The sequence below is a fragment of the Mustela nivalis genome, assembly GCF_964662115.1.
Source record: "Mustela nivalis genome assembly, chromosome: 15".
Classification (NCBI taxonomy): domain Eukaryota; kingdom Metazoa; phylum Chordata; class Mammalia; order Carnivora; family Mustelidae; genus Mustela; species Mustela nivalis.
Window position 1 is genome coordinate 4,779,224 of NC_139034.1, and position 26,210 is coordinate 4,805,433.

The 26,210-nt window shown below is 39.1% G+C and overlaps 2 protein-coding genes across 4 annotated transcripts; one reads left to right on the forward strand and one right to left on the reverse strand.

Moving 5' to 3' along the window:
• Positions 1–2,683: 2,683 nt before the first annotated feature.
• On the reverse strand, positions 2,684–23,794 carry SKA3 (spindle and kinetochore associated complex subunit 3). Of its 2 annotated transcripts, XM_082701687.1 has the most exons (9): positions 23,627–23,794; positions 20,473–20,534; positions 20,199–20,364; positions 15,695–16,106; positions 11,417–11,496; positions 6,347–6,432; positions 4,545–4,748; positions 3,131–3,261; positions 2,684–2,988 (listed from the first exon to the last, which is right to left on the reverse strand). In XM_082701687.1, exons 1-8 carry the CDS (start codon positions 23,727–23,729, stop codon positions 3,133–3,135), a joined length of 1,242 nt encoding a protein of 413 aa, XP_082557813.1. In that variant the 5' UTR covers positions 23,730–23,794; the 3' UTR covers positions 2,684–2,988; positions 3,131–3,132. The 2 variants fall into 2 exon arrangements, with proteins under 2 accessions (XP_082557813.1, XP_082557814.1); XM_082701688.1 differs by lacking the exon at positions 4,545–4,748 and having other exon boundaries at positions 23,627–23,754.
• On the forward strand, positions 23,542–24,660 carry MRPL57 (mitochondrial ribosomal protein L57). 2 transcript variants are annotated; one of them, XM_082701698.1, is made up of 2 exons: positions 23,542–23,982; positions 24,180–24,660. In XM_082701698.1, the coding sequence occupies exon 2, from the start codon at positions 24,188–24,190 to the stop codon at positions 24,494–24,496; it is 309 nt and encodes a 102-aa protein (XP_082557824.1). In that variant the 5' UTR covers positions 23,542–23,982; positions 24,180–24,187; the 3' UTR covers positions 24,497–24,660. The 2 variants fall into 2 exon arrangements, with proteins under 2 accessions (XP_082557824.1, XP_082557825.1); XM_082701699.1 differs by having other exon boundaries at positions 24,183–24,660.
• The last annotated feature ends 1,550 nt before the right edge of the window (positions 24,661–26,210 follow it).

Consider the following 26,210-nt stretch of genomic DNA (forward strand, 5'->3'; position numbering starts at 1 on the left):
GACATTTAACCTGAGACCTGAAACAGATCAGCTGAAACTCCATTCAGATAACAAGGAAACTCCAGCTAGCATAGTACAGTTTAGGAAGCATTTAACTGCGAAGTCTCCAGCTAGCGAGAGCTCGCTGTGGGCCCAGCTAGATGATGAGACTCCAAGTTGTCACACCTCAGCTCACTCTTGCTCTTTTGCTCGGGGTCCATTCCCATCATGGTGAGAAGATGGTGGCCAAGAGCTCCAGGTCTGCATCTCTGTGCCCCCAGAAAAGAAGTGGTGTTTCCCAGCAGTTCCCAAAGTCCCAAGAATTGGCTCTCACGGACTTAATGGGTCATATGCTCATCACTGATCACACCAGTCAGGGATGGTGATACTGCTTGGTGGAGCCTGGAGGAGGGCTGTCAGTTCTTCAAGGAAAATAATATTTTTTTCCTTTAAATGGCTAGTAGTGGTGGGCAGACAAACCTCAGGCATCTGGGGGCAGATGGATGAGAGGATGTTAGCTAAGCAGAGCAGGTAGGGAAAAGTAGCAGTGTGCCTGAAGCCCCGAAGCAGAAAAGAAGGAAAGGAAAGGAAAGTTGGCCTGCGGGGCTGAGCACAAGGTGCAAGAGGACATGGAGAAGTAACCTCAAGGTCAGATTACATAGGATCTTGGATTTCATTTTGAGAGCAATGTGGAGACACTCCAAGGGTTTTAAGCAAGGAACAGGCTTGCAAGATCCTAACTTGATAACCTGGAAGCATCATAGTTACAACAGAAACTAGGATCATAGCAGAAAAGCGGGAAGTGTCAGGGAAAGAAAAGTTTTAGACAAATGGAACTTGGGGGGCCATCACAAAACAATTTGGGGATACTAGCAGACACTACAGCATTATTTATTTCTCATTTTAAAATACCCTTTGCTCTTCATCCCACCCCCCTTTTTTTCAGCCCACTGCAGACCTCTGGTCCTAGGGTCCTTAGTGGACCTAGTGACCTTAGTGCCGTCAATCAGTTTCACCACGTCCAGTGGTCAGTTCTGTTTTTCCACTTAGATTCTCAGCAATATTGACAGAATTGATTACTCTCTGAAATACTTTCTTCCTCCTTCACTGGCCTCTTCTCAACCCCCTTTGCTAGACTGCTCTTCCAAAGTTAGGAGAACTCCAGGGTTCAGTCCTGAGTTTGCTTTGAATCTGCCCCTCCCTCCTCAAGCTGTCTCTGCTCTGTGGATCTCCGTGCATGTAGCTATGGAAAACAGCGAACAAGAGTTTGACAGCAATTTGGATTCTGTCATATATAAAGTTGACCAGAGCTTTACCTTGAAAATAATTTGTTTTACACTATAATATTCTAACCACAAAGGAATTCCTAAAACAAAGAGCAAAGTTTTGTTTTAGTGATGATTTTCTGACAAGATGAAAAGCACAATGTGACAGGTTTTCACAATGAACTTCCAAGATACCATAACAGAGGGTAGTCTTTATTTATTTTTAGGATTTTATGTATTCATTTGTCAGAGCACAAACAGGGGGAGGAGCAGGCAGAGGGGGACACAGGCTCCCTGCTGGTGAGGAGCCCAAAATGGGTTTTGATCCCAGGACTCTGGGATCATGACCTGAGCTGAAGGCCAACCCCTAACCAACAGCCATCCAGGCATCCCAAAAGAGGGTAGTCTTCACTGCAATAGATTTCCGAAACCTAAGCCTTTGAAGCACCTTGTCACAATATTTGCAAACTGTTTTTTTTCAACATTTTAACTGCTCTCTGCAATAGACCAGGTCCTTATTTTCTCTTTGGCTGTATTCTGGAGTTTGCCAATAATACTTGCATGAACTTTGAACTACTTCCTGCTTATACTTAAATGGGAAGGATCCTGGGCTCAATGGACAGGGCAGCCTGAAGCTATCAAAGAGCTCGAGAGGCAAAGGTCTCCCGCCTCCTGGGCTCTCAGGTAACAAGCCACAGAAGGGCACCCAGTCCAGGAAGAGTCATCAGAACCTTCCAGATAGAGGTTCAAGGCTGCTGGGTAGCCGAACTGGAGAGGGTGCTTGGAGAGGTCAGCAGACATGTGATGGAAAGAGCTGATCTGAGAGGATAAAACTGACACGAAGTAAATAGCTGGGAGTAAAAACAAAAAAAAAACACATCCTGACGGGTAGTCTGTTTCCAACTCTCTGAGACCTGCTATACAGTTGTCCAGACCTGCAAATTCCTCCCTTTTCCTCAAGTTATTTGAGCTGTCGTTTGTGGACAGAGAGTCTTAAAAGCACTGCTGAAATAAATGGTGTGAAAGGCTCTGGGGGCAGTTGTGAGAGGAGACAGGACAAGGGCAGAGCCAGAATCAGGGAGGAAGCCCAGCTCCAGCCAACAGCAACACCACTTCACCATAAGATCAGGGTGGCCCTGCTCGAGTAACAAACATTTTAAATTTTTAAATTATTTGCCCTGCTTCCTGATATTACTCAGCCATTCTGTCAGATTAGGCAGTGTAAATGTGAAATCAGTGAAATACTAATGATCTTTGAAAAGTGAATAACTGATTAAGACCAAGGTTAAACTAAAGCAGATCTCAATAAAAAACATTATGACAGGGGCGCCTGACTGGCTCAGGCAGTAGAATATGCTGCTCTTGTTCTCAGGGTTGTGAGTTCAAGCCCCACACCGGGCATGGAGCCTACTTTAAAAACAAAAACAAAACAAACCATGTTATCACACCAGTGTCCATGATCATCTTTAATATGGGTTGGTTTTTAAGAAGGGGAAAATGTAAGGCGATGTGAACAACAAAGTCCCGATCTGCTTCCAATTTTCTGTTCAGTTTCTATTGGGGGTGGATCCATTACAACTTTTGCAAAAAGATGCAATTTTTTTAAAAAATCAAGCATAATTTATAGACACGAATAAAATGTTAGAATATTGTGGCTATATACAATAATAAAATAACTGGGTATAGATTTCCAATGATGTCATCCAACCTGCTCGTGAAGTCTGAATTCCAGGGTTAACAAGCTCTGTATCAAAAGAGAGAAGGCTGTTAACCTAAGCTGCGAAATGTCAAATAAAATTTGACTTTTTTTTTTACCCCCCCATATTAATGTTAATTTTTAAATGTTCTCAAATAACACAGGTAATTTCTTTAGAACGGTAACATACCTTCACCAGTTTTCTTTGTTGCCAACACCTCGGATGTTTGGTCCTTCATGTTTAGTGAGGAGCCCTTTGCTGGGTGGCACGGCTTTCACTGCTACTGGAGTTGTTAGGTTTGAGTTGTATTTTGATAAAATCTGAAACAAAACATACTCCTTTTTACCAAGTCATTAAAACAACACAACAAATTTGTAAGGTCTTTTAAAACATTCAAGAAAAGCCAAGGAAAATTGAAAGATACGAGTTTTTGAAATTAATAATTTTTCAGCAGCACAGACAGACGTTAAACAGCAAAGAAAAGATGGAGTTATCAGAAATTGAATTTGGAGGCTTGATTTCTAGAGCCTTTTATAATGTACTCTAAGATTAATAGGAGTAAGCAGCAAATCATCCCTCAGAGCAAATTAAGCCTCTACAAAGTTGTTAGGGAAAATGTATGTAGGAAAAAGGCAAGATACATGCTCAAAAGATCATCAGCTCTTAAAGATTATAAAGAGTCTGAAATATCACCTATGATTTTTTTCATTAAATACAAGGTTTCCCCTCTTCCATGTAGAAATAAAAAGAGAAGGATCAACCACAGTAAAGTGGAAACTCAAGAAAACTCCTTAAAGACAGAAAATGCCCACCCTACTTCTTATAATGCCCAGGAAAACAGAAGACAAAGAAAAAAGGGTAACAAATACTTTGTTGATTGTCACAGGATGAGTCTGCTCTAATGGCATTTAGGTATTCTTCCAAGTACTTTCATCCTTCTCACAGCTCTCCCAATCTAGGTCAGTTGCTAGAATGGTTCTTAACAATTCCACTTGCCTAAGCCATTCCACCAAGCACTGTACTTCCATTAAGGAGGGGGAATGACTGGTGGTTATTTAACAGAGCTGGCAGTTGGTGTACAGACCAGGAGTAGACTAGAGGTAAATGATGATATACATGATGATATTCATGTTAGATGATATTCTAACATTTAAATCAGTGTTTCTCAAACTGAGGTCCAAGATGTCTTGGGTTCAAGAAACGCTGATCTAAGTGGTTCAGGATACTCTACCCTAGAGAACGGGAGGGTAAACGACATTTGTGCTTTTTGCCAGCCATAGCTCCAGTGGAAACAATGGCCAGCATGGCAACTGTGGTTGAACAATTATTACAAAATATTGTAAGAATACATTTCAGAACATGAAGCTAGACAGAAAATACAGTGTGAGGACATAAAAGTATGATGAAGTCATGAGCTTGTACTCAGCTCAGAAGAGCTTCTGCCAGGTGCTCTCAGAAGGGCACAGAATTTAGATTTTCTTAGTTCACAAAAACAGCACATTAGCCCACTGAGAAATAAGACCATTTATATACAGTTTCAGGTCTTCAAATATCTAATTTTGAAAAGAATGTGTCAGAGAAAGAAATAGCATGGAAAAACAACCTGAAGAATATCTTCTGGAATGGTAGTTACTTCTGGAGGTGTAGGTGTTCTCAGCAGATTCTCATAAGAAGAAATTACAGGAGAAGAGGGATCCGCAAAACTCTCAAAACACTTGTCTGAATTTAAAACTAATGATGTACAGTCTTTCATTTCCAAATCATTTGATGAAATATTTGTTTTTGGTAATGGATAATCTGTGCCCCCCTAGTGAACAAAAATAAATCATTAAATTATGATGGTATAAAATACAGTGAACAAAAATTGAGTCAGTTTTAGTTCTGTTGCACGAAAGTGACATAGAAGTAAGCACAAAAATGACCTGTTCTTCCTCGACTAAAGAAAATTGAGAAAACAAAGAAATGGCATAGGGAGGACAAAATACCATCCTTTGTCACTAATAATGGCTGAGTTACAGCTTAATATGAAAACTAAATGGACTTGACTGATCTAGATTTAGATTGATTCACCCACCAGTTTCAGGCAACCAGCTGGGCCAGGTGAGAGTAACAGCACGGATGAGCACAAGTGTTCCACACACCCTCACTCTCAAGACTAAGAAAGCCCATCTGACGTAGCTTAGCATGAAGTTCACACTAAACTCACCAATCCAGTACATCCCCTCATTTCCCTAGGGTCAGAGTTAATAAAGAGGGTGAGTCACATCAGTATAGTGCCTTCCACACTGGAACACAAGTAGTGGATTAACTGTAAAAGGCAAGTACTAGCAGGCAATAACCCGAGAGGTACTTAGACTGATACAAATAGCATTTGGTTGGTCTAGAGCAACACTGTTCAATACAATAGCAACAAGCCACATGGGGCTATTTAATTTTAAATTCATCAAATTTTTAAAAATAAAAACTTAGCTCCACAGATATATGGTCACATTTTATGGACAGCACTACAGTTTTCTGGACAGTGCAGTCTTCTGCACTGGTTGTCTTCTAAGTATTCACAGCAACTTTAAAAAAGGGTTGAGATATGCTTAAAGTAAATTTGTTCATTGAGAAATATTTGGAAAAAGCCTAAAAAATCACCTGTAATCACCTGTAAATAATCACATTTTGACAGTTTTCATTCTTTTACTCTTTTTCCTTGAAATAAAGTATATTGTGTGTGTGTTTGTATATCCATATGTATGCATGTCATTTTCCATCATTAAATATTTCTTGAAAATATTCTTTATATGTTCTTATCTATTCTTTAAAACATACAGTGTATTTCGCTTCTCCATTACCACTTGACATCCAGATTTTTCCCATTCTTTGCTGTTCTTTCTTCTATAACTTCATTATTATAATTCTTTGTGCCAATGTGCCTTAGAATAAATTCTGAGATATGGTCAAAGTGTATGAAAAAATTTTAAAGCTTTTGCTATACACTGCTAAATTCCCCTCCAGACAGGGCGCCTGGGTGGCTCAGTCATTAAGTGTTTGCCTTCAGCTCAGGTCATGATCCCAGGGTCCTGGGATCGAGCCCTGCATCAGGCTCCCTGCTCAGCAGGAAGCCTGCTTCTCCCTCACCCACTCCCCCTGCTTGTGTTCCCTCCCTTACTGTGTCTCTCGCTGTCAAATAAATAAAATCTTTAAAAAATATAAATAAATAAATAAATAAATAAACTCCCTTCCAGAAATGAGTAAAAATACTCGTAAAGCCTGCATTAATCTGTGCTTTTTTTAAAGTGAAGTATAGTTGACATACAATAATCTAAGTTTTTAAAACAGACTGTTGGAGTCTAGAAACAGTAGTATATAGGAGTCATCAAGAAATAGATTAGAGCTTTCAATGTTACGGAACCATACCAGAGCTATATTGTTCTTTGTAGGAGGAATTTTCAAACCAGGAGTGCAGAATGTAGGTGCTAAGGGAGAATCTGCACAGTCAGCATCTAAAAGACACAAACAATGGCATGAAAAGATATATTTGAAAATAAAGTTGAAATGTTTATTTCAACTTTAGGTTATAAATGTAGTCAAGATAATTTGTGCACTTTCTTAATAACTTAAGAAATAGCTATAGTGTGTGCTTGACTAGACAGGAAGAAATAAAACTTCATATTTGCCTATCTAGTTATCATCGGCACTAATAAAACCTCAGCAAGGCTGCAAGATATAAGAACAATACATAAAAATGAATAGTTCTAGCAAAAGAGCAACAAACTATTAAAAACATAATTTGAGAAAAGCCAACATCTGGGTGGCCCAGTCAGTTAAATGTCTGCCTTCAGGTCAGGTCATGATCCCATGGTCCTGGCATCAGGCTCTGCATTGGGGTCCCTGCTCAGTGGAGAGCTTGCTTCTCTCTCTCCCACTGCTTGTGTGCTCCCTCTCACTCCCTCTTTCTCTCAAATAAATAAATAACATCTTAAAAAAGATTTTTTTTACAACAACAAAGAAGACATGACACCTACATGTGACTCTATTAAAATCTATGATCTTTATGGAGAAAATAAAATTTCTGAAGAAGAAAAAGGAGGAGAAAGAGGGCAAGGAGATCTGCCTTCTAAGACTTCCACTGGGTTTTTCTAAAGCAGTAATTGAAGCAGTAATTGACTATCAGAACTTTTAGAAAGAGATCCCAGGAACAGAATTATGGGTATAAAGACATTTATACCTCTACCATATATAGTATCATGAAAGAAATCTTAAAAAGAAGAAAAAAAACAATGAGGGGCACCTGAGTGGCTCAGCTGGTTAACCCTTGGTTTGGCTCAAGTCATGATCCATGGGTTGTGAGATCAAGCCATACAGGACTCTGCACTCAGTGGGGAGTCTACTTGAATATTCTCTCCCTTTGCCCCAACCCCTGCACACACACACACAGTCTCTCTCTCTCAAATAAATGAACAAACCTTTAAAAAAAAAAACAAAAAGAAAAATTAAATGTTAGAAAAATGACAAGACTGGCAAAAATTTATGAAGTCTGAAAATCATCAAGTGCTGGAAAAGATGGAGAAATAGAAATGTAAACACTGCTGGTGAGAATCAGAACAGCCACTCTCAAGTGGCAAGTTAGCATTTTCTAGAATAGGGGAAGATGTGCATCCCATCTGATTTAGAGGCTCCACTTCTTTTTTTTTTTTAAGATTTTATTTATTTATTTGACAGAGAGAGATCACAAGTAGACGGAGAAGCAGGCAGAGAGAGAGGGGGAAGCAGGCTCCCCGCTGAGCAGAGAGCCCGATGCGGGACACTATCCCAGGACCCTGAGATCATGACCCGAGCCGAAGGTAGCAGCTTAACCCACTGAGCCACCCAGGCGCCCTAGAGGCTCCACTTCTAACGTGAGTAACTCACGTGTACAAGGAACAATTTCATCAGGGCACAATTTTGTCAGAGCACTGCCTGTAATAGCAAAAAACAACTACTCCTTAATAAGCAAGTAAATAAATAAAATACGGCTTACTCATACAACACTCAACAATTAAAATGGATGAACTGGATTTACACGAATTGAGTGAAAAAAGCAAGTGGCAGAAGAACACAAATTGGATGTTGCAACTTAAATGAAATTTTCAAACACAACTCTAGAATAATCATCACTTTAGGATAGGAAGGGAAGGAGAATAACAGAGTGAGGATTTAGCTTTAGGTGTAACATGAAGATCTGCAGCAAATTCAGTAAGATGCTAACATAAACCTAATCCAAAATTTCCAAGTACACATCCAGACACCTGGGATTCTAAGACCAGCACAGAGAGAAGTTAAGGGCATAGTCTCCAACGTAGAAGGCACTGAAACAGAGCATGGTGTATCAAGCCAAGAGCCTGGAAGAGCAGTGAGGTATGTGAAGCAGAGACTGGAAAATACTTGCTCACCAGCGCCAGCTCCAGTGGAACAGGATGAAGTCAGCCAGGCTAAGGGTTAAGTCTTCAGAAAAGACTGAAAATCAGAATATCAACTCTACCCAGTGCAGTGTTGTGGGGGTCTAAGTTCACCCTAGAAGTCCAGTGCAGGCATCCTGAGTCCAGCAGTTCACCTAAAAACCTGTGTGCAACTGGTAATGTAGAGCCTTAGCTGGGGTGAGCATGAAACAGCTCCACAGGACAACCTGTGACTCCCAGAACTTCACTGAAAACAGTGTCACCAGAAGAGGAGTTCACAGTTAAAAATTAAAGGCTTGTGAGGAAAGGCACCTCCAGGAAAGAACAGAGCAAAATAAAGAGAAGTATCAATACTTTAAACAGTCTTCCAGATACATATATTTAAAATATTCAAAGAGGGGCGCCTGGGTGGCTCAGTGGTTAAGCTGCTGCCCTCGGCTCAGGTCATGATCTTGGGGTCCTGGGATCGAGGCCCACATCGGGCTCTCTGCTCAGCAGGGAGCCTGCTTCCTCCTCTCTCTCTGCCTGCCTTTCTGCCTACTTGTGATGTCTGTCTGTCAAATAAATAAATAAAATCTTAAAAAAAAAAAAAAAAGAAAAAAAAAGAAAGAAGAAAGCCAGTGGTTCTCATTTAAAAAAAGAAAAAAAAAAAGAAAATATTCAAAGAGATAAAGGAAGGCACAGAAATTACGAGGCAAGAGAACAGTATTATGGAACGGAAAAAGAACAGTCACATTTGAAAGAAAAACGTATAAAACAGAAAATATCACCAGAGTAAAAATTCAATAGATTAAAATAATAATTTAGACTCAGGGTAAGAGAAAAATAGCAAAATGGAAGAAAGTTCTAACTAAAGCACAAGGTAGCAGAGACAAAAGGAAGGAAAATATCAAAGGGAAGTTAACCTGAAGAATAACATTCTAAAATACTGAAGAATAACATTCTAAAATACAGTGTACAGGAAACCCAGGAAAAAATTAGGGGAGAGGTAATTTTGTTAAAGAGAGAATCTCAGAGTATTTTCAAAAATTTTCAAAAATTAATGACATGAGTCCTTAGTTCAAAAATCATACCAAATTCTAAGCATAATAGATTTTAAAAATATATATTTTAAAATTATAGAGAAATGTAGAATGTCAAAGATATTGACAAAAATCTTACTACCAGGAAGAAAAGACCAACAATCTACAAAGAAAAGCGAATCAGACCCACAGTATTCTGCTTATCAGCAATGGACACCAGATGACAATGAAATAATTTCTTTATAAAATATTGAAGAAAGTCAGCTGTCAACCTATTGTCTATAACCAGTTAAATTATTGTTAAAAATGAATGAATGAGAAAGAAAAATTTAAAAAGTCTTCAGACACAAAACCAGAGATGACTTCTCGCAGACTAGAAATAACATCTCTGAAAGAAGTGCTGATGGATGTACTTTAACAAGAAGAAAACTGAACCCAGAAGGAATGAGTGGGATATAAGAAGCAAGAGTAAGTAAAGAAAATGGTAAACAAGTTACTAAACTTTCCCAGGTATGGACTGCAATAATGGTACTTTTGTGGCCTAAGAATAGGGTCAAGATAAAATACAACAGAAACTCTCTTAACAAGGCTCCACTTAACCAAAGTACTAGTGGATAAACCTGAGCTTGCCATTCCTTTCACAAAATACACTGCCTGTGGTTACTGAAGACTTTCAGTCAGGAAGCTATTCTTTAAAAATCCATCCCACTTCAGAAGTTACACAGATATTCCCCTCCTTCATCATTTTCTAAAAGTTTGCCTCCACTGGGAATTAATTCTGGGTCTGTATGAGGTGGTGGTCGACTCTCTCCCTCTCTTTGGTACAGGCAGGCTCTTTCCAACAAGCCAAGGTCTAAGTTTACTAGAAGTCATTTGTATTTTTTCACTTCTGTGTATACCAGAAGTACCTGATAATTTAATAACATATGTAATAACACATTTCATATTAAATAATTTAATAACATTTAACTTAATAACATGTCAGTGAAATTAGTACAAAAAGAGAATTTTTCTGAAAATATGTTTATAAATTTGGAAAGACCTGATGAAGACAAGTTACTTCAAAAAAATATGCCAATAAATTTATATGGACAATTGTAAATTTAAAAAATCACAAACGCTAGAATTTTTTACATTTCTGTGAAAACTAATGTTTTCATGTTTCGTGGGACAAATATGAAAACACTACATGAAAATTTTCTTTCAGATCTTTTAGTATTTTAAAAAAACAGAATTTGAAATGGTAGCTAATGTATTCTGAGTGTGGTTTATATAAGAAAAATAATGTAGAATTCTAATCATTAGGCTGATGCTAAATTTTAAAAAGGTACTACTGATGGCAGCTGGATGGCACAGTCACTTAAGCATCCGACTCTTGGTTTTGGCTCAGGTCATAATAACTGGGTTGTGATCTCAGGGTTGTGAGATCAAGCCCCGAAACCAGCTTTGAACTCTGCGTGGAGTTACTTAAATTTCTCTCCCTCTCCCATTGCCCCTCCCCTCTAAAATAAATAAATAAATCTTTTTAAAAAGGTACTATTGGCTCTGTATCAAAAGTTTGGTAACTGGGCGCCTGGGTGGCTCAGTGGGTTAAGCCGCTGCCTTCGGCTCAGGTCATGATCTCAGGGTCCTGGGATCGAGTCCCGCTTCGGGCTCTCTGCTCAGCAGGGAGCCTGCTTCCTCCTCTCTCTCTGCCTGCCTCTCTGCCTACTTGTGATCTCTCTCTGTCAAATAAATAAATAAAATCTTAAAAAAAAAAAAAAAGTTTGATAACTAAATACACACACACACACGTTTTTAGTAAACTTGTTAAAAACAACAAGCCGAGATACTATAATCAGGAAAAATATGAAAAACATACCAGAGAATTATATCTTTCTACAGTATGAAATCATGTTGCACCTGATGGGATGATACTTTATATAATTCAGTGTTATGAACTGAAAAGATGCAGATACAGAACCATTTCTGTACAAAGATAATCTAGAAAGAGGATAGCTGAGAAGTAATGTGATTGCTATACTTACCATTTTTTTTCAACTGCTGGAGGCCAGGAGTGACAAAGAAATTATCACTGGTCATTGGTTCTGGTTCTGTGGCCTCTTCCCTGGTGAGAATCATAGGGAAATTAAGTTTAAAAAAAGTTAATATTGAACCTCTGGGAAAAAAATCAATCTTACTATAAATCAAGAAGTCTGGACAAACATTCAGTTCTGCTTTAAGGAACAGAAGTCCCATGGAACTAATCTTTTTTAAAAATTTTTTTAAATTAATGTATACCCACGGGTCAAAAAAGGTTATACACCATTTTGTATTGACAGGTGTGACTTAGAAGCAGGTTAAGAAACTCTGACCTGGGATGTCTGGGTGGCTCAGTCAGTTAAGGGGCTCAGATCATAATCCCAGGTCATGATTGAGTCCCGCATCAGACTCCCTGCTCAGTGAGGTGCCTGGTTCTCTTCCTCCTCTGCCTACTTGTGCTCTCTCTCTGTCAAATAAATAAACAAAATCTAAAAAAAAAAGAAAAGAAACTCTTGACTTAAGGGCAAGCCACAAGTTTAACTCATTAGTTCAAATATAGGAATTATATAGCTCATGGTTTCAAAACCATGAAGTGGAATTTTGCAATCATAACCAGACATAGATTAAGAACTTTTCATTTTTTTGGACTAAAAAGACTGATCCTGTCATCTAGTTACTAAGGGTATTCCAGTCAATTACCCAGATGTCTGAAATATAGTTATAAAGAGGAGTGTCATCAAGTATTACAAGCTGGTTCAATTAACCAACTGTCCTAGCATAATTTTTTTTTTTAAGATTTTATTTGTCAGAGAGAGAGAGAATAAGCTAGGAAGCGGCAGTCAGAGGGAGAAGCAGGCTCCCCACTGAGCAAGGAGCCCAATGAGCTCAACAGCTCCCACCAGCCAAAGGTAGACAATTAACTGAGCCACCCAGGCATCCCTGTCCTAGCATAATTTACAGAACATTCTTATTCAAAAACGCCTTCTTATATAAATTATTTAAATTTAGAGTTGGTTCCTGGGCTATTCTATTCTAGTTACAGATCTATTCTGGGACAGTTTTATACTGTTTTACTTATTATAGCTTTATATATTTTCATATTAGGGGGTCAAATTCCCTCATTATTCTTATTTTTCATTATTTTTTTAAGCTACTCCTACTTTCTATTTCTTCCAAATAATTTTTTTAATAAGATTTTATTTATTTGACAGAGCTAGAGAGAGAGAGAGGGAACACAAGCAGGAGGAGTGGGAGAGGGAGAAGCAGGCCTCCTGCCAAGTAGGCAGCCCAATGCAGAGCTTGATCCCAGGACCCTGGGATCATGACCTGAGCTGAAGGCAGTTGCTTAACAACTGAGCCACACAGGTGCCCCTATTCTTCCAAATAACTTTTGGAATCATTTTATCAAATATCCCTTTCTCCTTAAAAAATCCTAATGAAGCTTTGCTGTAAATGCATGACATCAGTAAGTTAATTTGTTGTGATTAAACATCTTAGCAATATTCAGTCCATCTTCAGATGAAGAAAAACATTACATTCCCTAATTTCCCCTTTATATAATTCAGAAATGTCTTACGGTTTTTATCACACAGACCTTTTTACCTACCACCGATGTTGGTATTTTATTTTGTTTTTTTCCACTTTGTTTAGAAATTATTTTTTTTTTAAGATTTTATTTATTTATTTGAGAGAGAGAGCAAGACCCAGGAGAGAAGCAGAGGGAGAGGGAGAAACACACTCCCCACTGAGCAGGGATCCTGATGTGGGGCTCAATCCAGGGACTCCGGAATCATGACCGAGCTGAAAGCAGACGCTTAACAGACTGAGCCACCCAGGTGCCCACAAAATTATGTTTTAATAAGGGACGCCTGGGTGGCTCAGTTGGTTGAGCAGCTGCCTTCGGCTCGGGTCATGATCCCAGCGTCCTGGGATCGAGTCCCGCATCGGGCTCCTTGCTCAGAGGGGAGCCTGCTTCTCCCTCTGCCTCTGCCTGCCATTCTGTCTGCCTGTGCTCTCTCTCTCTGATAAATAAATAAAATCTTTAAAAAAAAAATTATGTTTTAATAAAATAAAGGAAAGCACATTATTTTACATGGTTCTAACTGTATAACATATATCAGTCTCTTTCTTGAAACTTTAGATGAGTTTCTTGAGTAGCCCAGGTACAAAACATGGCCTAAACATACTTCTTACTGGCCAGATATCAAGAATGACATTAAATGATGGTGACAGATAGCTTCATTATTGAGATACCCATAGTTTATCATGTTAATGAAATATTCTATTTTGACTTTGACCAAGCATTTTAAATGAGGAATGAGTATCAGATTTTTCTCAAATTCCTATTGGTATCTATTGAGATTATCCTTTCTCTTATAAAGTCATTAAAATAATGTATTTTATGAGTTTCCAAGTATTAAACTATCTTTGCATTCCTAGGATAAGCTTAACTTGAAAGTTGTTCACTACACTTTTAATATTCTGCTAAAATCAATTTGTGAGTATTTTAATTGGGATTTTACATCCATATTCTAAATTAGAATGGCTATACTTTCCTTTTGTGTGCTTTGTCAGGGTTAGTATCAAGGGTATGTCAACCTCATAAACTAAACTGCAGCATTTTTCTGTCTTATTCTACTTTTAGAAAAAGAATTTTTTTTAGTCTATGCTCCAGTAAAACTTTATTTACCAAAAAATGGGCAGCAGGCTGGACTTGGCCTGCAGCAGTAGTTTGTAGACCCCTGATAATGAGCTCCTTTTAAAGGTAATTATTTTTATAGCATCTCATTCTTAAGGCAATTTATAACTTTGTTATCCACTCTATTCCACTGACTCAATGTGGTAAGCAGCAATGGGTATGGTTATATGCATTTTACTAGTGAGGAAATGGAAAACAGAGGTTTTATGAATCTGAAGAGTCCAGGTGAAATGCTGGGACCCACAATATAATGTATATCCCCTCCTCAGGAAAATAACTTTTTATGTAAGATGAAATGTATATATTCTATGAAATTATGAAAGGATTAATCCAGAAAACCATCTGTGCTCAGAGCTTTTTGTAGTTAGTTCTTTGATAGCTTTTTCAGTTTTCTTCTCTTTTGGTCTGTACAGGTTTTCTATTTCAAGATGATTTTGATAACTGTGTATTATTTTAAAAAAATTTCAATTATCTGAATTTTCCATATTTCCCAATACTATCCCCTATAGTATTTCTAATAGATTAAAGAATAATAAATATAGCCCTTCCTTTCTAATTCTGCTATTTGCATTTACGTTTAAGTATGAACCAGTTCTTAGATTTATCAACACTACTCTTCTAAAAATCTTTTTTTTTTTTTCTTCTAAAAATCTTTTATAATCACATTTTATCTTTGGTGTTTACTCCCTCTCTTTGTCCCACAACAAAGATTTTTGAGGTTTTTAATTGACTCCTTAGGTTGAATGTTTATTTGACTTCTTTAATAATTACAGTTCTTAACGATACGGATTTATCTTTAGCTCTTGCTTGGCTGCTTTAATATGGGGCATTTTCATTTTCTTTTTATTTATTTATTTATTTATTTATTTATTTGTGAGAGAGAGAGTGAGAGCGAGCACAGGCAGACAGAGTGGAAGGCAGAGTCAGAGGGAGAAGCAGGCTCCCTGCGGAGTAAGGAGCCCGATATGGGACTCGATCCCAGGACGCTGGGATCATGACCTGAGCCGAAGGCAGCTGCTTAACCAACTGAGCCACCCAGGCGTCCCAAGGGGCATTTTCATTTTCATTGTAACTCTTTAAGTACCACTTCCACACTATTCACTCCACAAAAATGGGTCACTGAGCTTCTAATTCATATTAAAATACCTACACTCAAGAACACCTCTACCGGGACCTCTAAATCAACATGGAAACACATCCACCTTTAACCGAGGCTGCAGGTTTTCCTGTCTTCATTGTTTTCCCAAACATCATCGCAGGTAACAAAACCGAAGTCTGTGATTTATCCTGGATCCCCAAGTCTTTCCCCACATCTCCATGCAAAATCATTCACAGGTTCTTACTGACTCTACCTCTTCTCTATCCCTCCAAATGCCAAACCCTATCAATTACTCCTACAGCATCTAACTGGGAATCCAAGAGCTCACACTTTACTTACGGAATTGGTGATTCAGGGAAGTTTGAAATGTAAAGTTTATTTGAAGGAAAGTTACAGTCTGAAATGTCATATCTCTTCTAGGAAAAATCAATCATACAAAAGATTTAGAAAGTCAGATAAAATGTGCCTTTTTTGAAAGCGGCTTACCTTTTATTCTCCTTCATATTTTTAAGTCCCATTGTGTAGTCTTCATTTAAACAGGCAGTATAGTCAGAGATACCGAAGTGTTCTAATTTAGGAGTTACACACTCAAAATCATCCATCTTCAGAGCACATTTTGGAGTTTTTAGTACTTTATCTAGTGACTGTTTAGAAGATGGAGTTAAATTTTTTGGCTCTTCCTCATGGTCATTTACTGCCTGTGGAAGGTTTGGTGGAACTTGGGATATCATGTACCGTTCAAGTCCAAAATCGGAAAGTTGCGGACTCCGTGGAGACTTCTCAGAACCAGAAGTCCTCGGAATAGCAGGATCAGATAGACTGTCCTTCACATCAGGCATTTGAAAATTTTCATGCTTAGTGGACTCTGATTCAGAGTCAATGATTTCTTGTTCCCTCACTGTGAGGAAGAACCAAAGAGGTCATATTTTGGTCAAACATCAAACCACAAAATTCCATGTACTAAAACCATATAAAACAGCTCCATTTGAAATGTCCCAAATCAGCAAAGGTCCTGATTCCCTCCTTAGTCTCTAAAGTTTTTTTTTTTTTTTTTTTAAGATTTTATTTATTTATTAGTCTCTAAAGTTTTATTTCAATTGTCCCTTTAGGAAATTTCTGACATGTACCTCTTGTGTAGCCATATCCCATTTTGAGGACATTTAAGAAGTAAACTAAAATGTTAAACGATGAAAAATCAATGCAAATAAAAGTCCAATATCCTTACTTTCTCAGTTACTGTGATTTACCCATCTCTCTTAATAGATTGTAGAATCACTTTACCATTTTATGACATTAAGCACAGGGTGGAATTAACGATGATCTAGATTTAACATGAAGTATAGTATTATTTTAGATTTTTCATTTATAGATACCTAACTTAAAAAGGAAAGACTATTAAACCAAGATAAATTTTTATCCTCAGTCTAGAACACATGTAACAAAAGTCTGGTTGAGGAAAATGACAAGAGAGCATTAGAAACAAATATAGTCTCTCAACCCTGAGTAGGTTATATCTGGCTCCAGACCTCATATGCCCAACCACCACACTGAGCATTTCAGACGAAATAACTGAAAAACAACTACACTTTTCCGCCACAGTCCTTTGCCATTCCTTGCATACATTAATGGTTTGGGTTTTTTTTTTTTAAGATTTTATTTATTTACTTGACAGAGAGAGATCACAAGTAGGCAGAGGGACAGACAAAGAGAGAGGGAGGAAGCAGGCTCCCCTCTGAGCAGGGAGCCTAATGCGGGGCTCGATCCCAGGACCCCGAGATCATGACCTGAACCGAAGGCAGAGGCTTTAACCCTCTGAGCCACCTACGTGCCCCGCAAACATTAATGCTTAATGAATTTAGTGTGGGACCCAAGTGGCAGTTAAAAGGTCTGGGATTGCACTATGATGCCAAGAAAGATTAAGAGAAATAACAGGTTTTAGTGCAAGACAACAGAAAGTCAAAGAGGATAACCAGAAGAAGATAACTGGATTTGGCCAGGATCTGGGCAGAGACTAACTTAAGAAAGGACAGGGCTTCAGTGAGATAACAAGGTATGGAGAACGGAACAGGTGAAAGAAAATGCAGGACAGATGTAAAATGTGTAGCATGCAGTGGAGAAGAAAATGAACCAGTAATTAGAAAGAGTACCAGAAAGGAAGAAAAAATGGAGGAGTTGAGATGAAGGAAGACAAATAAAAACGTGTTTAGACACCCGCGCCCCCCCCCCCCCACCGGGACGAGTGCTTGAATGTTTCACTCCATTTAATTTTTTTTTTAAGATTTTATTTATTTATTTGACAGACAGAGATCACAAGTGGGCAGAGAGGCAGGCAGAGAGAGAGGAGGGGAAGCAGGCTCCCTGCTGAGCAAAGGGTCTGATGTGGGACCTGGGATCATGACCTGAGCCAAAGGCAGAGGCTTTAACCCACTGAGCCACCCAGGCGCCCCTCCATTTAATTTTTGTATTAATTGTTTCAAGCATGAAATACCTTAGGATCTTTTTCTTTGCTTTTATAGGTAAAGGTATCAAACAACGTTCTGGAAAACACTCAGCTGATTAAAATTTAAAGAGCAAGACTTGAACCCACATCTTTTGATTCCAAACACTACCATTTGTTTAAGAATAAGGAGGGAGGGAGTTCATACAAAGATCTGTTTTAGATGACCTTGAATAGATAACATTTGGTTGCCAAACTGGAAATATGAATTGTAACAACTGCACATATTGAAAGAAATGGGAAAAAGTTTCTCCATAATTTGTTGCACTTTTTTTTTTTTTTTTAAGATTTTATTTATTTATTTCACAGAGAGAGAGACAGCACAAGTAGGCAGAGCAGCAGGGAGAGGGAGGAGCTGGCTTCTCTTGGAGCATGGAGACCAATACGGGGCTCGTTCATGACCCTGGGATCATGATCTGAACCAAAGGCAGCTGCTCAACCAACTGAGCTATCCAGGTGCCCCTGTTGCATTCTTTTTAAGAATGAAGTATTTGGGGGGAAAAAAAAAGAATAAAGTATTTGGAGGCACCTGGGTGGCTCAGTGGGTTAAAGCCTCTGCCTTCGGCTCAGGTTATGATCCCAGCCAGGGTCCTGGGATTGAGCCCTGCATCCGGCTCTCTGCTCAGCAGGGAGCCTGCTTCCCCTCCTTCTCTCTGCCTGCCTCTCTGCCTACTTGTGATCTCTGTCAGTCAAATAAAGAAAGAAAGAAAGAAAGAAAGAAAGAAAGAAAGAAAGAAAGAAAGAAAGAAAGAAAGAAGTATTTGTACTTTTCTTGTTATGAATTGGAACATATTTTTGCAAATCGGATAATGACCTTTTTTGTTTTTCTTCACTTCATCTTTTAAAGGAATATCTGTAGTTAAAATGGGGTCTTTCAGGGGCACCTGGGTGGCTCAGTGGGTTAAGCCGCTGCCTTCAGCTCAGGTCATGATCTCAGGGTCCTGGGATTGAGGCCTGCACCCGGCTCTCTGCTCAGCAGGGAGCCTGCTTCCTCCCTCCCTCTCTGCCTGCCTCTCTGCCTACTTGTGATTTCTGCCTGTCAAATAAATAAATAAAATCTTTAAAAAAATAAAAATAAAATGGGGTCTTTCATACATTGGTACACATCCGTCCCAGAATCCTTTGGATCCAAAAGAATATAAAAGGGATAAATTTAGGCTATACATTTTCTGGTCCAGCTAAGAGATCCAACAGACTGGAGGAAGTGAAGACGAGCACATTTTTTTCTTTAAAGATAGGATTTTCTTTGTTTTGACTGGTAATAGGAAATGAACTAGGATAGGGTACTATTTTTGTATGCATGATAAACAAGGATGTGTTAAATATGGAGTATGTACCATACCAAAAAAAAAAAAAAAAAAGTTACAGACTTTGGTTTCTTGACTTTTGGCCCCTGGAAAAGCTGATGATTTACTTTCTGTTTAGGCATTGTGCTTTCTGTTAATTTGGAGAAATGTTATAAAAGCTACCAAAAACCTATTCTTGTGATAACCTATCACAAGGTTATCACTGATGAGATTAATAAAATCATCATCATATCAGTGCCTCTTGGGAGATATTATCATTCCCACTTTGCAAGTGAGGAAAAAGCAATTCAAAGAAATTATCCAGGGTCACACACATGTAGTAACTGGTGGAGCCAGTACTTTAATCTATAGCTTGTTTACAATTAAGTCAACTGAATTCTTTCCACTGTACCGTGCAGACTGTTCAATTTACTCTCCACACATATCCTCAATATACATTCGCTGAATTTAATTAATGGTTTACTTATGTACAAAGATCATTCTCTTCACAGAAACAAAGACAATGAAGCATACTGAAATTAGTCATTCATAGGTATGGGCCTAACAGTACTTAACACAGGGTGATTACCACGCCAGGTACTATTCTAAACAAATTTTATCTCATTCAATCCTTATACAACCTCAGAGGTAGATACTATTAAACATTTCCACTTTACAGATGAGACACTGAGGTACAACGCTCAGTAACTGGTCAAAGATAATACAGCTAATAAATGATGGAAATAGAGATTTGCCTTCAGATTGTGGGTGAAATTCTAAACCACCATGCTATACTAACCTTCATTAAAACTGTAGAACTTAAAAAGGCCTTTTCAATTTATAATTTCTCATTCTACAGAAGAGAAAATTGAGAAGAAAAAGGAAATAGCATACTTTAAGATTAGTCCCTCAGCTATTTACTGGCAAAGCTGACTAGAAACCAACTATCCTGAAATCATGTAGATTTATATCCTGTACTCTTCTTTTACCTAGTACTTTGGAAAAGAGAGCAAGGACTGTCTTTGTTTTACAACACCAATCAGCACTGCATCCACCACAGTGATGAATAAATAATGATCACGCATGACAGTCATAATGGCAGAGCTAGAACCAGAAAGCATGGCCAAGTCCAGAGTAGTCATATTTAATCATGAAGGCTTCCTTCTTTAATACTACACAAATACCGTAAAATACAAGTTGTCCACACCTGAATCTTTCTTGGCACGTGGATTATATCCATACTTCTGGAAAAACTCTCTTATTTTCATGATATCCACTGAATTTTTTTTCATCAATACTTTTGTTGCCTTTATGAAACCAATGCTTTCTTGACTTTCCAAACTTGCTTGATCAAGAAGAATACTGACATCATCCTTTTATAAGGAAAAAAGTACATTATAATTTCTGTCTTTTGACTAAGTCTATTTAGATTTTTAAAATTATGACACAAAGATGATACATTAATATTGCAGAAGCTATACCTTTAGAGTCTGGACTTCTGAATGAAGGTCATATAAAATTCTCATTGGATAATCTTCATAGTCTTCAATATGAATAGAGAAAGGAAAAAGTACAAAATAGAAAATATAATTTAGTGTTGTTTCCCAGAATCATAAAATCCTTGTCAATATTTACTCATAATTTATCCATCAATTTAAAAAAAAAGTTAAGGCCTTTCTTTCAAAATTTATGAAATTATAACATACAAAAATCATAAGTATATAGCTTCATGAATTTTGAAAGCAAACATACCCTACACAGTCAGTACTCAGATGAAGAAGGGAAGAAGGGAAGAAGGGAGGGAGAAGGAGAAAATGTAATCTGACTTAGCAAGTTTTTTATGGTGAGAAACTTCTGGTTCCTAGTTTTAAAATCTTTGCCAATGACAACACTTACATTTTCTTCTAAGTGCTTTATTGTTTGCTTTTTGCATTTAGAGCTACAGCCTACCTGTAGCTACAAGCTACAATACAATCTAATTGATTTTTTTAATATAGCAAGAAGTAAGGATCAAGATCCATTCTTATTTTCCATGAGTGTCCAACTAGCCTGACACCATTTATTGAAAAGACATCCTTCACCCACTGTACTGTCACCTTATTAATCAGTTGCAGTATGTATAATATACATCATGTAAAAGCAGTTTTTAAAATAATTTCTTTCTAAAACACACCTCCTTTGAAGATGTCCCTTCATTGCTAAAAGCAGACTAATTTTCATTTCAGAAGGGCAAGTCAACACAATGGTGATACTTCATACCCACTAGAATGACTATATTCAAAAAGATAAATAATAATAAATGAGGATGTGGAGAAACTGCAACCTTCATTCATTGCTGGTGCAAATGTACAATCATGTATACACTTTGGAAAATAATTTGGCAGCTCTTCAAAAAGATAAACATAGGGTTATCACATGACACAGCAATTCTACTTTGAATCACATAGCAAACAGAACTGAAAACATTATGTTCACCCAAAAACTCACTCATAGATGTTTACATACATTCATAATAGCTACAAAGTGGAAACAACCCAAATGTTCATGAACTGATAAATAAACACAGTGGGCTGGTATAGCCATACAATGGAATATTATTCAGCAATAAAATGAAATGAGGTACTGATATATGTTTATGACATGAATAAACCTTACAACATTATGCTAAAATAAGTCAATCACAAAAGCCCACCAATTGTATGATTTGTTTTATCTGAAATATCCAGAATAGGCAAATTTATACGGACAGAAAATAGATTAGTGTTTGCATAAAACTAGTGTGGTAGGTGGAGGTGGGACTATGGGGAGTGGATATTAACAAGCAAGAGAGTTTCTTTTGAGGGTGATGAAAATCTAAACTTACTATAATGGTTGCACAACTCTGTGAGTATATAAAAAAACCATTGAATTGTATCCTTTATTTCTTTAAAGATTTATTTTAGAGAAAGAGAGAGCATGTGCAGAGGGAAGGAGCAGAGGGAGAGAGAATCCCTAGTAGACTCCATGCTGACTCATCACTGTGATCATAATAGGTGAGATTTTTTGGTGATCATTTTCTCTATCACAATTCCATATTTTCTGTAATACATACTGGCTGCAAATAGAAAAATCATTCTAACTTTTTCTTATAAAACCAGATGAAAATGCAAAATGTCTGTATACAGTTAATATACTGGTAAGAGGGTAAATTGGCACAAGCTTTGTGGAAAGCAATTCAGCTATATCTCAAGAATCCAAAAAGGCACCAAGCTGGCTCAGACCCTTGAGTATGTGACTCTTGATCTCAGGATCATGATTTCAAGCCCCACATCAGGCACAGAGCTCAACAACCAAAAAAAAAAAAAAGAGAGAGAGAGAGAAAACAAAAAATAATGAAATACTAATAGTGGTGTCTTTAAGTGGTTGAGTTACAAGAAATATTTATTTTCCTCTTTCTACTTTTGCATATATATCTCAAAATTTTGCCATGTACACGAATTGTTTTACAGTCAAAAGAATAAATATTTTTAAATAGCTGGAATACTTCATAATATAACTAAAGTAAAAGGAGTCTGTGTCTACAGGATGCAATATTTTAAGGCAAATAACAATTATGACATTTATAAAATAATCTCAAAATCTGAATGAAACAATTAAAAAAACTCTAGCATAAAGATTAGTGGTGAATGGGACGCCTGGGTGGCTCAGTTGGTTAAGCAGCTGCCTTCGGCTCAGGTCATGATCCCAGCGTCCTGGGATCGAGTCCCACATCGGGCTCCTTGCTGGGCAGGGAGCCTGCTTCTCCCTCTGCCTCTGCCTGCCATTCTGTCTGCCTGTGCTCGCTCTCTCCCCCTCTCTCTCTCTGATAAATAAATAAAATATTAAAAAAAAAAAAGATTAGTGGTGAAGAATTCTGCTATATTTATTTTTTTAAAGAGCAGTATTCAGGGGTGCCTGGCTGGCTCAGTCTCATAAGCATGTGACTCTCAGTCTCTGGGTCTTGAATTCGAGCTCCACATTGGGTGTAGAAGAAGGGAGGGAGGGAAAAAAAGCAGTACTGAGTCCTAGTGTTTGTGTTGGCAATACTGTTTGCTGAAAAAACACGGGCATTTCCTGCAACTGTGGACAATTTGGGTGAGACAAAGTCACTGTGCATGTAAAGAACCCTGCTAAATAAATGCATTTTGTTTTATTATATTGTATTTTTATTGATAAATACCCATTATATGTGACTCGAAAGCATATCATGCACGCATTATGAGCTCAATCTGTCAATTTACATTCTTAGTCTATGCTGTTTCTCTTCGCAACACAGTAATAGCGCTATTTCATTACTTGAGGAGAGCAAATGTAGTCGTACATAAAAGTGGAAACAGCCACAACATATTTGAGGGGCGCATAAGAATAATGAAAAGGTGACACTTGTCACCTCGGAACTCTGCTAACGACAAACATCGAGCATTTTGATAGGCGTACCACGCCCCATTCCGTATCTCTTTCGAAGCACTCCTCCCCACTGCAGACGATAACCTTTCTGCAAGTGTGTGCGTTTTCACGTGTTAAGGTCCTTTTCAAATGCCGCACTCGGGGCTGGCTGGGGCGGCCGGGTGGGTCGTAGCAGCCGCGATCTCCCCGATGCCCGCCCACTTCACTCACCGCTCTCCTCCCCGTCCAGTGCTCGCTGCAGCCGAGCCGTCTCGCTGTCTAGGGTGATGGCCAGCGACCGTAGCTTCGCGTGGAAGCTTCGGATCAGATCCATGGTAAGGACTCCCCCGCGGGACACTAGACGCTGGAAAATCCCACCGCTCCGCTCGCGCCCGCCACTAGTTTGAATCTCTTTGCGCCGGAAGCGTCCCTGTGTCCGCGGAGTCGCTCAAGTCCTCTCTCGCGAGAGCTGAAGTGTCGCGAGAAGGGGCAAAGGCCGTTCCGAGAGACCAGCGCGCTTCCGGGATCGCGACCGCCAGCTTGCGGAGGACAGGACGTCAGCCGTGGTCTCCTGAGGGCCGCAGCCGGTGAGTTGCTTGGCATATTTGCTTCTTAAACGAGTGCCCTTCTTTCCCCTGTCGCGCCTGGCTGGGATCCCCGCTTTGTATGGGGTGCGGTGTGCGTTGTCGGGGTTGGCCGAGTGGCAAGGGAGCCGGTTTCGCGCTCGCTCGCCCGCCTTGCTTCTTCCGCGGCGTCAGTGTTCGCGCGACTTCTGCCGTCTCAGCAGGTGCCATGTTCCTGACCGCCCTCCTCCGCCGTAATCGCATTCCTGGCAGACAGTGGATTGGGAAGCACCGGCGGCCGCGGACCGTGTCTTCCCAGGCGAAGCAGAACATGATCCGCCGCCTGGAGATAGAGGCGGAGAACCATTACTGGCTGAGCATGCCCTACCTCACCGCGGAGCAGGAGCACGGCCACGCCGCGGAGCGCAGGGCGGCGGCCTTCGAGGCCATTAAGGCGGCCAGCATGTCCAAGTTCCCCCCCCACAGATTTGTGGCAGACCAGCTCGACCATCTCAATGTGAGCAAGAAGTGGTCCTGACCCGGAGGCAGTCCCAGGGCTGCCACCTCTGGACTGATTCTGGAACCGAAGGGGGGGTGGGGGGAGGATCCTTCGGACCAGTCTTCCTGAACAGCAAGCACGAGTGTGGTGGTCTGCATGTAGAGTATCTGGGGCTCCAGACTCTTCAATAAAACTTCATAGTTCAGTCTCTGTGACAGTGTTTCCTATTCCGTCACCCTGATGGGAAGATACAAGAGATTTCCGAAGTCACAGAGGATATAGAATGTATTCCGATGAAAGCTTCAAAAAAAGCTACGAACTATGGTTTGGAATCTATGTTTAAGTATGAGATACTTGATGGGGCCTTACCTTTCTTACGAAGAATAATTGCCTAAACATAAGTGGAAAAAAAGTTTTTTTGGTTAAACATACTCCTAAAAATAGCATTTTCTTCCGGGATTGCTACTAAAAGATACTTAAATGAAGTAAAAGGTATTCATCAGAACTGCTACATGAAGTATTTTAAAAACATTTTGAGGTGCCTGGGTGGCCCAGTCCTTAAGCATTTACCTTCAGCTCAGATCATGAGCCCAGCATCCTAGGATTGAACCCTGGGTCAGGCTCCCTGCTTGTGCTCTCTCCTTTTCTCTGTCAAATAAAAGCTTAAAAAAAATCAAATGTAAAAACCTCTTCTGAGGTACCTGAGTGGCACAGTCAGTTAAGCCCCTCTAACTTGTGGTTTCCCCGGAGGTGGTGAGATCCAGTCCTGCATAGGGCTTCATGCTGGGCGGAAGGGTGTGGGGGCAGGCGCTTCTTAACGATTCTCTATCTCTGCCCCTCCCCCTACCTCAAATATTTAAAATTTTTAAAAAAATTTAAAAAGACCTTTCTGGGATGTAATTAATAACCTTACAGTCCACCAGTTGAAGATGTTTGTTGTTTCAAATTACCTTTTGAAGAATATTAACCGTCAAGCACTTCAGAGGTGTTACCAAATATAGCAATCCTATCACCTGGGGCTATTTCACATGTGAGGACATATTTAAGAAACTTGTCCAAAATCATACCCAATAAGGAGTGTGACTTGGATTTCAGTTTTTGTGTAGTCTAGAAATAATAACTGCTATGTATATATTTAATAGAACACTTTCAAAACAGAAGAAAAATAACTCAGCTGCATTACCCAGAGATGAAATAATGAATTTACATGCATAAACAGAATTTAGAGCTAAAAACTCTAAAACATTTAAAGATCATGATGCGGGGTACCTGGGTAGTTCAGTGGGTTAGAGCCTCTGCCTTCGGCTCGGATCATGGTCTCAGGGTCCTGGGATTGAGCCCCTGAGCCCCATGTTGGGCTCTTTGCTCGGTGGGGAGCCTGCTGCCCCCTCTCTCTCTGCCTGCCTCTCTGCCTACTTGTGATCTCTCTCTCTCTGTGTCAAATAAATAAATAAAATCTTTAAAAAAAAAAATAAAGATCGTGATGCATATTGCCAGTGGCTTTCCAGAAAGACTGTAGAACAGCAAGATTATGTATAAAGTGTGCCAATCTCATTTGCCAATATTGACTGTTACCTTCATTAATAAATGATTCGTGATTTATATTTAAATGTCTGCCATTGGAATGTATAGGCTTTGGTGCACATAATTGTTTTTTTTTAAGTCATTGTGCCTAAAAAGTACCTGCCACATGGTAGCTGAATGTTTAACCAGGCTGAACCCTTATTAATATGTCATATTCTTGGTGGTGTAT

Coding starts and splice junctions, on each gene's coding strand:
- SKA3 (XM_082701687.1), bottom strand. CDS start 23,729: ATGGATCTGATCCGAAGCTTCCACGCGAAGCTACGGTCGCTGGCCATC. Junction 20,535..23,626: donor ACTGGACGGGGAGGAGAGCG/GTGAGTGAAGTG, acceptor TTCATATTGAAG/ACTATGAAGATTATCCAATG. Junction 16,107..20,198: donor ACGTGCCAAGAAAGATTCAG/GTGTGGACAACT, acceptor TCTTCCTCACAG/TGAGGGAACAAGAAATCATT.
- MRPL57 (XM_082701698.1), top strand. CDS start 24,188: ATGTTCCTGACCGCCCTCCTCCGCCGTAATCGCATTCCTGGCAGACAG.